This window comes from Nyctereutes procyonoides, unplaced genomic scaffold (genome assembly GCF_905146905.1).
Source record: "Nyctereutes procyonoides isolate TBG_1078 unplaced genomic scaffold, NYPRO_anot_genome, whole genome shotgun sequence".
Lineage (NCBI taxonomy): Eukaryota > Metazoa > Chordata > Mammalia > Carnivora > Canidae > Nyctereutes > Nyctereutes procyonoides.
This window is the reverse complement of record NW_026575135.1, coordinates 45,046,881-45,063,508: the sequence shown is the minus strand read 5'-3', so window position 1 is coordinate 45,063,508 and position 16,628 is coordinate 45,046,881. Positions and strand designations below refer to the sequence as shown.

Below are 16,628 nucleotides of genomic sequence, written 5' to 3'. Positions count from 1 at the left end.
TTTGAGGACAAAGACCACATCTTCTTTTTGTTCTCCAGGGTCACCCACAATATTCATACTGAATACTGACTGCAGCGAAAAAAAATTTTTTTTCCTATCAGCTATATCCGGCCAGCTATACTGGTTATAAAATGCATTGGCAATAAATAAAATATTTTTAAAAATGCATTGGCTAAGTCAACTAACTATATATAACCAGTAAACTACTTAATTGACTGGATTTGATTGTTTATGTCAGCCCCACTGGCCTCTACACTGTGCTCTGTCCACAAGAGAAAACTTCCATTTTCTAACTTTCATGTATTTTCCAATGTCATTCTGAACTACAACTTTTGAAATGCCTCCTTTCAATACACATATAAAACAACAGTGCCATGTACTATTTTTTTCTCATTTCCCAAAGTTTTTTTTCAGCTTCGTAATGTTTTGTGAGATTTCCTCACCATTATAATAAGATTTGCCAAGTATTATTCAACTAGTCACTTTATTCTGTATACTATGGCATAAACTCCTTTGGAGTAAGGACCATGTTTTCTTTTTGTCTATCTCTACTACATTACATCATTCCTGGGACATAAAAAACACTTAATGTTAAATTAATGAGAATCTGTATTGTAATGAACATGAGAACATGGTGTAATAAAATTCAAATAAAATGGAGGGCCAATGAGCAAGAATCTTTTACTCCACATATAGTAATAGACTCTTTTATAACTTCTCTAATACTGAGGTTGAATATTCTTTTCCTGCTTGCTTGCATTCCTATCCCTTGGCCCTAGCCCTTCAGTCACTTACTTTATATTCTCATTTGCGGGTACTTCAGGCAGTTGCACAGTAATCATGCCATCCAGGTTGGTCTTCCCAATGAAGGCGGGCTTGGTACGTAGCACATCTGGTGCAGTCTTTGCCGTGACCCTGTGTTGCAGCCCACCAGCACTATTTCCACGGTTTGTTAGCACAAATGAATATGACTTCTCAGGCTTCAAGTTGACAATTAACTTCTGGGTGGCCCGGCCATCTACTTCTTCTACCATTTTCCCATCATCATAAAGAATCTAGAAGATACAACCAATCAAAGAGATTTGGTTATCAGAGAGGCAATGTGTGCCTTCTAAACTAATGTGTTCCTGTGTATAGAAATATGCATGTCAAGTCAATTCTAATTTTGGATAATTCCCAAGCCTGTAAGTATTCATAAACTCTAGAGATTGAATCAATTTTTCTTACGGTTCTTACTGCATAATTCTGTAATGTTTCTAAGTCTATCAAAAATACAGAAAGAAATGTACAATTTTTTCCAATATTCAACTTGTTGCTTGTATATAATTAACGGAGATTGTGCAGAAATGTCCTGGGTTTTCAATGTATTATTCACATCACCTTTTTTCTAAATGCTGTTATTCCTGTTCTGGAGTATAGTTTTGCCCTCAAAAATGTTTCTTTCTTCTTTATTTCATAGACTTGCACTTCTTGCTAACATCTCTAGTATCTCTCAACCACAAATTAGAGTTTAAAACATACAAAGAAGGACACCTGGGTGGCTCAGCGGTTGAGCGTCTGCTTTTGGCTAAGGGCATGATCCCAGGATCCTGGGATCGAGTCCCACATCGGGCTCCCTGTGAGGAGCCTGCTTCTCCTTCTGCCTGTGTCTCTGCCTCTGTCTCTGTATCTCTCATGAATAAATAAATAAAAGATTTTTTTAATTAAAAAAACATACAAAGAATCAGGCCCATAAACACATTTTTAAAATCCCAGGATGCAGCATTTTAAAGAAGTAGAAACTATGTAAATTTCATTTTCTGGTGAAATAAGAAAAGCACTAGCTTAGATGTAAAAAGACTTGGAACTACAAGGTGACTGACAAGCAATACCACCCCTAGGCTTCAGCTCCCTCTTCATCTTTCAAGTGAAACCAAAACGGAGAAAAGCAAGTGTGTGAGGCTGAATCAAATGCTTTCTAAGTAACCTATCTAGGTAAACTGCGTGCCCCCCCCCCCGACCTTCACCCATGATACCTTACAAATTAGAAGGCAACTTACTTTGAAAGGCATGGCGGAATTATAATTTTCTGGAATTTCCCAAGATAGCAGCACTGAAGTCTTCATTACTGCTTTCACATGAAAATTTTTTGCAAACACTGCTGGAAAAGGAAAAACAGTGTATTTACACTCCTCCTAAGAACATATGACCTGTCCTTGTCCACCATGGACCATCGGGCTTACGGCAGATGCCATGTACTTTGATCAGAGAGACAAGTGTGATTTGCCTACCTGTTTAGACCATTCACTCTACTACCCCATTCTCATAAGGATCTCTCTTTTCTCCAATTCAGTCAACTATATTATACTCTCCTTACCTGAGAACACTGGGATTGCTGTCAGCCAGACTTGCTTGGCATTCTATAACCAAAATCTAAGGCATCCAAAACATATTAAGTTTTATATACTTTACCTTTTTGCTTTTGCTGAACCTATATTAATATGAATGGTCCGATCAGTTTATTTATAGCTTCAAAATACTGATTTCCAAAGACCGACATTCCTTTAAAGGAGGAAGGCCATAAGCAGACAAATCCTACCTTGATCCACAGGCAGTGTCCTGAACTGGACACTGGGACTATATGGCCCGGGCCCTTTGCTCGTGTGAGCACGTACTTTTACATCATATGTGGTATCTGGCTTTAAGCCACTGAGTGTCATAGTGGTATCAGCTGGAACAATAAGCTGCTCCAACGGAAGAAGAGGGATGTTGATATCCCGATACAGAAGAGTGTACTTGGTGATGATGCCATTTCTCTCTGCCAGGACAGGTGGCTGCCAGGATAACTGGACGGAGGTTGAAGTAGTGCCTTCTGAGTGGAGGTTCTGAGGGAATCCAGTTGGGACTTCTTCTGGAACAGAAATCTCCTTCACTATCTCTTCCCCAAAGCCCACTTTGTTTCTGGCTGAGAGCCTGAAGATATATGATGCTCCCTTATGGATGTCTGTAGCTGTAAAGTGATCTTCTTTATCAGAGAACTCAAGAGTAGTGAGTGGTTCCGTATCTTTCCGGCCAAATTTTAGGCGATAGCCCTGAAGAGGTCCAAATGTGTCCACAGGGGGGTGCCATTGAATGAGAGCAGTATTCATTTGAGTGTGATTAATCACAAGCCGAGGTTTTCCTGGAACTAGAGCACATGGGAGGGAGTGATCAGACCAACCTATACAGACATTCACACTGTAATCACTGCTGAGCGGGAACACCACTCTATGGAAATTCCCATGACACTATTTATTTAAAAAGCCTTGGTCTATATACCTCTGTGGAAATATGCTTCTTCTCATAGTTAATTATTAAGATAGGCTGAGATACCAGAATTTGATAACAGACACAAATAGGCTTAAACAATAATTCAAGAGTATTTAAAACAAAACAAAAAGGGACACCTGGGTGGCTCAGTGGTTGAGCATCTGCCTTTGGCCCAGGACACAATCCCAGAGTCCCGGGTTCGAGTTCCACATCAGGCTCCCTCCAGGGAGCCTGCTTCTCCCTCTGCCTGTGTCTGCCTCTCTCTGTGTGTCTCATGAATGAATTAATAAATAAAAAAATAAATAAATCTTTAAAAAAATAAAACAAAACAAAATATCTTCTCATATCAAAACTACCACACATGTGGTAAAGGTTCATGCCACAGAAAAATGAATCCAAGTAGAGATTAGCTAATTAGATACAGCTAATAAGAATAATAATTATAACATATTTAATTATTGGGTACATGCAATGTACCAGGCACTGTGCTCAGAGCGTTCAGTGTAGTATCTCATTTGATTTACATTTTTCACTCTTGACTACACACTCTGATTAGTTATTATCTTCATTTTCTATAATAAGAAAATGACACCCAGAGAGATAGAAAACTGCATAGTCAAAGGTATAATGAGTGAGAAAGCTATGAGACAATCTGAATCCATAGCCCCAACACTTAACTCTATTCTTATGTTGCTTGAAAGATTTTTTAAAGTACAAAATTATGTTTCTTTGAGTTATATCGGTTATAATTTGCACTCTTTGTCTATACTTTACATTGGGACAAACCATGACTAAGGGATACTTTTTGACTAGGAGGTTGACAGAAAATAAAACTCGAGCTTTTCTCTTAAAGATATTATAAATCTGGATTTTCACACCTCCAACCTAGGCTCAGTGAGGAAGTATGAAGACAATAAATGCATAGACATCTAAAATATAAGCATTGTCTACCTCAATATCCAAGTCTCCTGTGATTAAGAAAGATTTGAAATTGTAAATAGAAACACCAAAATAATCTATAACAATCCTAAATAATTTTTGAATAGTCACAAAAAAAGTGATGATCCAGTCTTAGTGCTATTGAGATAGACAATGCCATTTATTTCCCTAGGCTATAAATTCTCTACTTTCTCTGCCTCATTATAGCACCTCTATCTTAAGAGCAATAGGAACTTGATGCTTTACGTAAGACATCTCAGACTAATTAAGACACAATTACAAATTTAGGTGTAGGAAATGTATTTTCTTCATTTTGAGATTTAATTTCAGGGGTTTACCCTTAGTTGTCTACATTTCAATATAGGCTGGTTCCACAGCCAGGCAACATGCCCCCACTGAACATGTATCTATCGCCTCTGCAGGGTATTAAATTAGCTTGATACAATGCTATTCTTAAAAAAATATTTTAAAAAAATAAGGCCCAGAAGACTTTGCCTTAAAGGAGTTTTGCCATCTGTAATCCTGCTGCTTGAGGCAGTTCCAGGTGGCAGGATGTAAGTGAGGCAAATCTTATGACATTTAGACAAATTTGGCAGTGAGCATGGCACCCAGGAGGGTACTCAACATCACAGCTGTTCTTTGCTTTATGCCTTTACCTAGAGGTGTGTTCCTAAAAAGTTGTGAGAGAAGCGAATCAGGAGGAGTAAATCAAATCATAGTTTAAATGTTCCATGGGAGATTGCTATATAAAGGGATTGGAGGAGAATCCTTTTGTAATTATGTCTTAATTTATTGGTTTTACAATGTCAGGTCTTCCTTCATGCTGGCTTTTCCTAATGGGAGCCAATCAAAGTAACTCTAAAGAGCATTAAGAAACTTTGTTCTTCAGAGGAGCGATCTGACATTTTGCAGCCTTCTTCTCCTTTCTGTTCCCCATCTTTTATGTGATTTGGCTTCTTCAGCATCCCCACAGCAAGGAGTGAGGAGGATAAAATGGCAAAAGCACCCTAGAACTGTAAGTCATCAGCGAGTTCAACATGGCAGCTCTTCTAAAAAGGTTTGTTGCAGAGAGAGGTTGAAGCTAATGAGTGACATCTCTGCCCACATGATCATCCCACTGGACATTCATGGAACTCGCATCACTCATGTTTCAGCTCAAATAACTTTCCTCTAAGAGACCCTCTCCAACCACTCTTCGCAAACAGCCACTAGGGGCTATCCTATCTTTAATGTCTACTTACCTTTACATTTCAACTTCAAACTTAATGATGATTTATTATATATTCATTTGTCTACTAGCTAATTATCTAGTTTGACTTAGAAAATAAGTTTCAGGAGGGAAGAATATTTCTGTTCTGTTGATGGCTGTATCCTCAGTACTGGTAGTAATGCCTGACATGTAGTAGGTGCACATGAACATACTTGTTGAATGACTGACTGGATAATTTGGGCAAAGTGTGTCTTGAAATTTTTTTTTCTGAACTGTATATCAAAAAACACAAAAGTTGAACCATAGTCCACTTTTTCTTTTTGATAGAATTCACCATACCATTCGGAAAATGAGTATTATTGTCACCTGGAAAATGTTCAAGGCACATTTATGCACAAATAAGGTTACCTGCCCCAGTGGTGGACACCAGTTTCGGCTTGCTGCGAGCACCATCTCCTTTGGTGGTATAGGCTGTGACAGTGAGGGAGTAGGAAGTTTCAGGCTGTAGCCCAGAAATAATCATGTCCTAAAATGACACAATAGAACAACACTGATTCAAAACACTACAAATACCCTGGGGGAAAAATCAAAGCATTCATCTCCATTCTCTGCATGCTTGAATACTCCCTGTAGCCATGCCAAGCACTGGAAGTTTCATGCCTGTTGCTCATGCTATGAATGATGTGTTTTCATGCTGACATTAAAGTGGGGTCTTTAGCCATCGTGAGAGGTAATTCTAAGAAGTAGTAGTTAAAAACACAATACCTGGGGCCAGAACTCCTGAATTCTTGAATTTAAAGCTGCATCTCCTTATTTACTAGCTTGGTGATCCAGGGCAGGTGAGTTAACCACCTCTGTACCTCAGTTTCTCATGTGAAGGTTGGGATAACAGAAGGATTCAATGAATTATATCAGGTAAATACTAAAAACTTATGCCTGGCTCATGGTGAGCAAACAATAAACCAGCAGTTATATTATGCCAGGAGCTCTCAATATGTATCCACTATAGTCTGGCCCACAGACCAGTGATGCAGCTGATGCCAATGCAGTCTGTTTTATCCCTATGCTAGTATTTTGCCAAATGGCTGATCTGTCGGACCTAGATATCCTGACAGCCAGAGAAGTTTCTTAGGACTCAAGTAACATAGTATTGGTTAGTTACATACAGTTTGGACTAAAATCATTACACAATAAGGAGAATTTTCTGGTGATTTGGAGTAGGTCATAAAACCAAAGAACAATGCATTTTTCACCACATCCTCATGGAGAGTACTCAATTAATTCTGTTTAGAAACGTCAAATGTCATACACTATTTATCACAATTCTAGTTTTCTCTTAATTTTGGCTCCAAAATGTGAATGGTTACAAAATTTAGACCTGTTCTTCCAAACAGGAGATTATTATGTAATATGTAATTATAATTCTTTACATAGAGTAGTTTGTTCTGTTATTTTCTTTAGAGTTGCTACACATACACCTGCATCCCCACACACAAATACACAGTTGTAAAGAGCCCTTTCAGATATTTGGCACTGCTATGTTTTCAAATTAAATATGATTAGATTCAATAAATAATACAATGTCATTGTCTTCCACATCCGAAGACAATGCAAGTGAGAGTTTATGGAATGGACTAGATTGTGTGTAGGACAGAAGGATTTTTCTGTGCAAGGCTGTAAGACACACCATAGAACTCAACTATTGAATCTGATCCCAAATATGACAGCTTTTGACAGTATGCTTTTCTCAAAATAGTAGGAATATCATTGGAATAGAAATTCAGGAATTTCAGATATCATCCTGAGCAGCCATTGGAAATATTATTCCGCCAAAAGAATGGGCTATATTTGGGAGAGAGATTTTATTTTCAGGACCTTGGTATGGTTTCACTAACATTAGAGAGGCTATAAAAACAATCTGAATCACCCAGGAGTAGCATTCTAAATTATAGTAGATATACTGGGTATTCCAGAAATTATGATGGGAAAAAGGACAACATTATTGTTTCCAAAGTCCCTCTCACGTGCTACTGAATTTCTGCTATATTTAGGCAAGACTACCCCACTAGGCAAGACTGGGGTAGGGTGGGGAAAAGCAGGGCTTGGTTCTATCACCAAATCATGTAGAAAGGAATTTATGTACTCTGAGCCTTATATAAGTCTCTTTCATTTGTCAAATTGGATGAACCACACATGCCCTTCCTCTCATGCCGGCTGTTACAGGATAACATATGTAATGCAATTTGTAATTGGCCAAACCCTCTGTGGTGGTATAATCACAGCTGAATACACCTCTATCTGCCTGGATCACATCATCTTGTGTGTTACATTTTCTTTCTTTAAACTGTGGGCATACTTCCTTGGTGGTTTCCATATGCTCTGTGAGGTAGTGTGGCTGATAGCATGACCAGCATTCCTCATTCTCGTTTGCCTTCTCCCATCATATCCCCACTCAACTTCCTGCCCCTGCCTATTAAAAATTGGCATTCCTGGATGCTGAAACAGTTACTGGCCTGCTGTGTTTCTCTCTAGTCCCACCCCCCAAAAAAAACACACCTCCAAACCTTAAGGAATTTTTCCTCTCTATATTCTAAACTCATTTCTGGTCCTGTTTTCCCATCAGGGCTCCAGTGGCATGTACACTGTAAATATGTGTTGGACATTTCCCCTTGACAATCAATTGTTCCCTCAAGTTCAACTTAACTGAAGCTCAAATGTCATTCCCAAGAGCAAATTCCCCTCCTCGCTTCTACACGTTGATGAATGTTTTAGATGCTCCAAACCTACGAGTGACTTGATCTCTTTTTCTTCGCCTAATTCTTAGTAAGTTTTTGTCAATTTTTCTTCTAAAATATTGACCAAAACTGCCCCTTTTTCATCTCCACTGCTTCAACTCTATTGAATTTTTATTATTTAATGACTACTTTAGTAAAAGAACTATTTTTGTTTCCCTGTTTACTATCTTCTTTCTCTCTAATCTATCCACTATGTCATTGGCTTTCAAGCTGCAGGTAATGACCCACTTAAGTAGGTCATGAAATCAATTTACTCAGTCATGACTTGCATTTTAAAAAAGAAATAGGATATACTTCATGCAAAATATTAAATTTTACATATATTTAAAGGTAATATATTATTTTGTAAGACCTTTATTTTAAACATATGAACACATTGGTCATAACATATAATGCATTTCTTACTATGGATCACAATCTAAGAAGTTTATCAAACACTGTCAGTTCCACTAAAACTGATACCTTGCCTATCGTATTTACCAATATTCCCAATAAGAACCCTGCATTTCGGAAAAAAAAAAAAATAAATAAATAAATAAATAAATAAATAAATAAATAAATAAATGAAAAATGAAAAAATACCCTTACCAACCTTTATCTTACTTCTGTTTTTAATAATTTTCTGTATCTCTCCAGTCCTGAAGAGTTAAAAGCTAGCTCTTTAGCTTGACACTTCAGGTTTTCCCAACATTATACTGAAAGTTATTCCTTCACCATACTTAGCACTAATTTACTAGCTTGAACCCCTTCATTCATGTTGAATTGGAAAGCCCATATCACTTGACTATATCAGATTCATGACCTGCCTCAATGGCTACATCATAAAAAATGCATTCCTACCTCTGAATCCCCAACACACACACACAGACACACACACACACACACACACACACTTTTCTACCTCTTCAACCTTTATATATTTCTTAAGTTCTCAACAAAGTTTCAAGACCTCTTCTACTTTTGGTCCATGGCCCTTGAATTCATAGTTCTGGCTGACAATGCCACTCATTTACTAATTAATTACATATTGCTTGAGGTCATCACTTTTGTTGTAATTTATGGAACTTTTCTGAACTGTACATCCTTCCTAGCCACCTACTGCAAACACTTAGAAAGTAGGTGTCACATCCTATGTCCCCCACAGAAACCTATGCATAGTAATAAGCTACCAATAAATAACATAATCCAGCCATTGAAATATTTTAAAAAATTCCTCCCTCAGTGAGATACTTTCTGCCTCTTGGCATGACTTATTCAATTTAACTCAAATTTCTATGGGTACAACAGAGAATTGCCATGTCTAGATATAATTAGTACCAGATCTACATAGTGTTATCTGCGGAAAATGTAACCCTGGGGTACGGTTTATGAGTGGCCTATATCAAACAGCTTGATATCTCTCATCTGTGATACCTCCACTTAAAGCGTTCCTCCTCTAACTGTGTCACAAGGCAGAGTTAGTAACAGCCATCAAAGCAACATGAGCTCATGATATTTCTTATGCAATCAGTAGCACCATGCCAATTTCACAAAACAAAAACTTAAATTAAAAGTATACCATGTAGTGAGGATAATTTAAAAATAATTTGTTAGTTCATGCATCCAAGCAAACTGTGACGACATATCACAAATAAGTGAAAGAAGGATAACAGAAAAAGCAAGCATTTATAATCTTTTCTGACAAAGCCGTCCAAAATTACTCACATGTTCAGTAGTATCATCAAATTCCCACTGATTGAGTTTAAGAAGGTTGGGGAAGAGGAAAACAAAATAAAAAGGAATGAAGAGAAATTTGTAGCCTTATAAAGGCAATGTTGCCCTCCTTAGATTAAAACAAAACAAAACAAAACAAGCAACTGAAGCAGTGTGTACGTAAAATTCCAAAGAGTAGGTGTGTTAGGCTGCCACCCTCACTCTGAACTGAGACGTCAAAAGTAAATATGTTTGTATTGTTATTATTAAAATTAGCTAACACATATTTTTAATGTGTGGTTCACTGAAATGAATCAATAAGGTATAATATACAGTTAGTGTTTTTAATCATACACTACTTTATGACATTTATTTTTACTTTTTCTTTATGTTATGCAATTAATTTATGTCACTAATTAGAATACCACCTTTCATAAAATATTGGAATCTTATAGCCCCAGGGAAATCTTGCAAGATGCAGTGGAATTTCAATGAAAATTCAGAGAATACATGAAGTAGGCAAAAGAACAACAATCAAAAACATATACACATAAGGCAAATCATCAAATTAATAAAGAAAAGACAAAGTAGGGGATCCCTGGGTGGCTCAGCGGTTTAGAGCCTGCCTTCAGCCCAGGGCGTGATTCTGGAGTCCCAGGATCAAGTCCCGCATAGGGCTCCCTGCATGGAGCCTGCTTCTCCCTCTGCCTGTGTCTCTGCCTCTCTCTCTCTCTCTCTCTCTCTCTGTCTCTCCTCTCTCATGAATAAATAAATAAAATCTTTAAAAAAATTAAAAAAAGAAAAGAAAAGACAAAGTAGAAGACAGGAAGAACTGTGTTCACATTTAAGGCATTTTTTTATCATATAATTCCATTAACTACCATCCTCCACAATGAAAACACTGATAGAACTACAGGTTTATAATGTAAAACTTTCTAGGACTTGAAGAACATAAAACCATTATGGCCATATCATTCTCTTTTTCATAATAACAGACTTACAAAAGAAAATATAGGCATTAATGGCTTGATTAATTTCATATTATGATTACATAATCAGACAGTACAGAATAAATATTTAGAAAAAGCAATGCCCTTTTCTAGAGTCTAAAGGACTATGAATCTAAATAATAAGTTCACAGAAATAGACTTCAAAACCATGGAACTGGATTTGGACCTGATTACTTAATCAGGTCCAAACCTTTAATCCAGATCCCGTTATCAAAACGTTTCAATATAGAAGGAAAAACAGCATTTTCATGAGTTGATTATATTAAAACTCTGGGGTCAATGTTTTCCTTAGAGCCACAGGGACATGAGTTGCTCTCTTATTTGCACTGAGACAAGAATGCAAAATTTGGCAACCTAAGAGTTCTCAACTTAGCTCATAGTCTTCTTTACTTTGACACAGGGTAAGAAACCTTTTACTGAAATACATTTCAAATTTTCCAAACCCCAGCCTTTTCCATGCCCAGCCACCAATTTGCTAGATAAGCCTAGTACTCTCCTATTCATAGCATACCATCTCTATACTGGACCCAGTACAGAGAAGCTATCCACAGGTTACATGTAATCCCCAGGAGAAGCTATTAATTGAAATCTTCTTCTTCTTTTCAGGTAACTATATAGAATACAGGTGTATTTATTATAGCATTATCTTTTAAACACTTTAAATTACAAAAAAATAAAATAAAAAAACATGTAATGCTCTGCTTTAAACAACTGATTACAAAGCCAAGTAGTGACTGCATGGTTGAAAACTATCACCCAAGGATCAATAGAATTTCTCACACACTCAACTGCTCTTTATACTTTTCTTAACTTGGTTTAACATGGTGGATCCCATTTATTTTCCAGAAAACTCTAAATTAATTTTTCATTTCATATATTAAAGGTAAAGTATTATTTTGTAAGACCTTTATTTTAAATATATGAATGCATTGTTCTTCATTTCTCTGGGAAATGAAATAATTACTTCTAAGTATATGGTTTGATAAATATGTACTAAATAAAATACAAGCTGGATAATTTTCTTCAAATAAACATGTCTTTTCTTCAACAGAACAGGTCATACATTTAGAAGTCAGATCAACTTAGTTTCAATAGTTCTAACACAGCTGCTTAGAATTCTTCTTGTTACTTTGATTAAAATCAATTCAATTTTTTTGAAGTCAGAAAGGCAAATTCAGATATAAATGTGGAGAGTTGAGTATCTGTATTTTAAGAAAACAATCACATGTTTTTAATTAGGCTTGAATATCATTTCAGTACAACTCACTTCCTCATATGCTGTCAACTCTGACTGAGAAGGTAAATACGTATCATCTGTTTTAAAAACTAGAATTTTGTACAGGATTTTTAAATGTCAAAAACAATTAAAATGAGGGTCCATTTCAAGGTATAGGCTAAAATAAATATATAATAAATAAATAAAAACATAGGTATGTAATTTCAGAGGCTTACCTGCGCATCAGCCAGCATGACATCCTTCAGCATGGGCTGGCCCTTAGGCTCACCATTTTCCATCCTCACATAATGCACCTGGTATCCTCTTATCTGGCCATGCTGTTTATTGGGCACAGGTGAGCGCCATGAGACTTTAACAGATGTTGAGTTGACAGCCTCTACCTCGACTTTGCGAGGAGGACCACTAGGAACTGGAACAACATCATTGGATAAAAGAAAATTATAGGCACTTGTCCCACCCAGTAAGAGTATTTTCTTTACTTAGGTTTAAAAAAAAAAATGGGCAGACCCACTATGTTTCCTTTGTGGAATACAAACATTTTCAAGCAATGAAAATGCTCAACCAATCTGCTCTACCTTTTAAGAAAAGATCAAAAAACATGACCAATGCCAAAAAAAAAAAAAAATGGAAGAAAAAAAGAGTATCAGAGAAATAGAAAAACATGTAAAAAATGTACAAAAGCCAAGGAAGATGCTTTGAGGCTCAAAGCATTAAAGCACAAAGAGGAATAGCATTGAAATAATAACAAAAACTGGTTGTTGATTGTTGTGTGTTTTTTAAAGATCTCTTTTTAGCAGAATAAAAAGATTCTTGATTATATCGGTTTTCTTCTTTTTTTCTCCTATCAAAGGTTTTCCAAACAACAGATGCCAAAAATTGAATGTCGAGCATCAGTGTCTCTGAAATATGCAAGACAAAAAAGCAACAAGAAGATAAGAAGACAGTTTTGAAAAGTTAACTTCAAAATGTAAAAGAATGACAAAAAAGGCCAAGAAAAACGCAGAAGACTTCAGACGGAAGTACAGAGAGGGCCTGGATTACAAGGTCATAAGAGCCAAATGTTCTTTTAAAAGGAAGCAAATTATTGTGTTGAGATTGAAAAAAAAAAATGCCCAGGCTACAGCAAAGATAGGTCTTTGGCAAAAACTATTGAAGTTACAGCGATGCTGGGTAAAAAAAAAGATGAGCAGAAAACAACTGATTACTGTTAGCCTATCAAAGGACAGCAGACCAAGATTGTGTCAGAAGGGTGCAAACTGACGGAGCAGAGGCAACATACCATCTTCATCAGTTCGAATCAACACGGAGAAGCTCTCAGGGCCAGGGCCAACGTCTGTGTGTGCTGTCACAGTGATGCGGTACTCAGTCCATTTTTCCAGCTGTTCCAAAAGGTATTTAGTAGTGTCCGAAGGAATGCCCAAAATCTCATGAGGTTTGTCATCTTCTCCATCCACTGAGGTGTACTTGATAGAGTATTCAGTAATAATGCCATTCTGTTTTTCCACGGGTGGAGGTTGCCAACTTACCAAAATACTAGTGGAACTTGGGCTGGTGCAACTAATGTCTTGAGGAGGAGCTGATGGCTCTTATTTTGGTAGTGAGTTAAAGGAGGGTTTGAGTGAAAGGACAGGAGTGGTTGGAAAAAAAAAATGATAAAACAAAAGAAAAGGCAAAAATAAATAAATGAACAATAAGGGCAACAAAATGAAAATAAGGCTTTGAAACTTAAAATTTTAAATTGATGTACCTTGGCTTAGTAATATGAATAAACCAAAAAATGAATAAATGACCAAAAATAATTGTTAAATAATGAGTGGGGGGAATATGTGAACATGAAACCTTGAGATAATAGAGCCTCAAATAAAATTACCTACCTGCAATTTACATTCTTCTTCTAAATCAATTCCCCAGCCCTACTGTACAGACTACCCAATTAAAAAAAAAAGCTGTAAATATCGAAGATTTATTACATGATAGTCTGATGATGCTTCACAGATTCTGTTTCAAGCTTTCACTTCTACATTCTAAAATGAGGTGAGTCATATACACTATTCATTTGTGAAAAGGTTTTTAGGTCTAAAAAGTTGCAATAACTGTTACAGACCCTTCCACCAATTCCATTTAAAAAAAAAGAAAAGAAATAAAAGTCCAAATATAAGAGCATTCTTTCTAACTATCTGAAAAACTGAGTCAGCCTGACTAGTTTTAAGGAAAGGTATTAATCTAGCATTGATTGTAGCCCATATACAGTGAACATGCAGAATCAAAAAGGATGAAAACATGTACTGTGAGATTTACCTACCCGAAGGTAATGTCAGGCTTGTTGATTCTGACTGTAACTTGTACTTACCCTATGTCAGCTTTCAGTTTTTTTAAAAAAATTTATTGTAACTCTTCTTGAGACACCATTGCTAGTAAAGAATTAGATTCCACCAGCAAATTTTGATAAAATCAATAATAATCATCTATCCCTTACAAAATGTCAGTAACATAGTCATTAAAAAGAACTGTTTAAAAAAAGATCTTGAGAACCATCTGGAAAAGATATTACTTATGTGCAAAATTTCTTTCATTTCATATGTAATCATATTAAGTAGAATTTATATGAGTTAAAAGAGAAACTTTTTATTGTCCATTCTAAAATAAAATGGTCACTTTCTGAGTAATTATTTTCTATCAAATTACCCAAATATATCACTATTTGAGAAAATTTTAAAAAGCAATAAAGAGCAATGTAACCATTATCATAAATTATTTTTAAAGTTAATAATGTATAATTCCTAAAGAACGAATAAGGGGGATAAGATATACATAACTATATATATCTATATTTCTTTATTTTAAGGCAATTGATCTGATAGAATGAGTAAATCATTTCTAATTTTGTGTATGTCAATATGTGGTTTGGGTATTTCCTTAGCCTTTTTTTTTATTTCCTTACACTTTGTGGGTCTTAATATTATGTAGCATTAGATGTATCTAATTGTTTATAGGATTATCAGTCTTTTTTAATTTATATGTCTTGGCTTCTTCATTACAGTCAATCAAAATGAAAGCTCCCTGTACCAACCAAAAGGAAATTCTCATAAGACAATCTTGTAAGTTTGGAGTAAGGTTTGCAAAATCATTAGAATATCTATCATTTTTATTGATTCTGACTCCAGGTTCTTAGATTTCAAATTATAAAACTATTTCGTATGCATTACCATTATTCATAATAAATTGAGTTGTTCTTGTAACAGCAAGGACTCATTTGTAATTCTTTTTAAAAAGCTGATTTGGTTTTTACTACATTGCTACCTTCAGACCTCCTATTCTGTGAGAATATATTCAACACCTCTTGAACCTTTTACTTTAATATAATTGAGTAGATAAGCTTTTGATGTGGTTATAAAATGTCCATTCCATCTCTATGTATGTAAATAGGTATGTATGTATGTATGCAAAAAAGTCTGTTTTGTAAACCACACAAAACAGAATATTGAAGCATGTCACATTCTTTTAATTAAATATCTGAGTTTAAGAGTTGTCTTCTATGATATTACTTATTAGCCTGCCTGGATTTCAAAGTAGAATACAAAACTGCATTAATTTACATGCTTCAGTTTTTAAAAGAAAGAGAACTTTATGGGAATAGGGTATAATCACTCATGGATTAAGTAATAGGATCCTAATAGTTTTTTGTACCACCAGCCATGTTTTGAGAAAGAGAAAGAATATAAATTTTATCTTCAAAAAAATCCTGAAAGATTTTAAATTTCTATAGAAAATAGACTTGCTTATATGAAAGAAAATTCATTTTTTGAAAAAATCCATAAATTTCATGGTTGCTGATAGGTCTAAAATTTAGGTCTGCAGAGCATCCCTTTATAAAATTCAATGTATTGAGATTATACATATCTACTACATATACTACTACATCAAAAATCACATAAAAAGTATAAAGAATCAAAAAAATACCTAGGGGAATAACTCCATAAAACTGTTTAATTCAAGGTAAGTGGCTGTTTAATAGACTAATTATAGAAACATACTAATAAAGAGCAAACAATACTATTATTATGAGTCACCAAACTTTCCACCAAAAATAAACTTCCATACAATGCTTTACACAAAGCAATCTTGCCTGGACACAATAAACCCCCATTGTGATAAACACAACTATGCTTTAAGGTAACAGTTCCAAAAAGAAATTGAACCTGAGGAAACAAAATACAATTTAGGATTGCAAATGTACTTGTGATTATTCCATTGTTCCTAAATTTGCCCAAATACAGATTTTCTACACATGTTCCAGATTTCCACATGTACTACTTGCAGAGTTAATAACAAACTAGTCACAAGAGCTGAGCTTTTCTCTGAGTAGAAACAAATATATGAAATAAAAACCTGTTTGTTACCAAAATTAAAACCTGTATGCTTAGGGGCACCTGGGGGACTCCGTCCACTAAGCAACC

General features: G+C 35.6%; 1 protein-coding gene across 16 annotated transcripts in view; it reads right to left on the bottom strand.

Annotated features, from left to right (window-relative positions):
- PTPRD (protein tyrosine phosphatase receptor type D) overlaps positions 1-16,628 on the bottom strand; it is a 504,675-nt gene that overhangs the window by 153,264 nt on the left and 334,783 nt on the right. For 4 of the 16 annotated variants that reach the window (XM_055302389.1, XM_055302395.1, XM_055302392.1 and 1 more), the window contains exons 11-17: positions 13,451-13,756; positions 12,387-12,580; positions 9,937-9,963; positions 5,846-5,963; positions 2,579-3,166; positions 2,040-2,140; positions 796-1,055 (exon numbers count right to left, since the gene is read on the bottom strand). In XM_055302389.1, coding sequence (XP_055158364.1) covers positions 796-1,055; positions 2,040-2,140; positions 2,579-3,166; positions 5,846-5,963; positions 9,937-9,963; positions 12,387-12,580; positions 13,451-13,756 — 1,594 coding nt within the window. The remainder of the gene's footprint in view (positions 1-795; positions 1,056-2,039; positions 2,141-2,578; positions 3,167-5,845; positions 5,964-9,936; positions 9,964-12,386; positions 12,581-13,450; positions 13,757-16,628) is intronic. The other 12 variants (XM_055302390.1, XM_055302396.1, XM_055302404.1 and 9 more) reach the window with 5 other exon arrangements.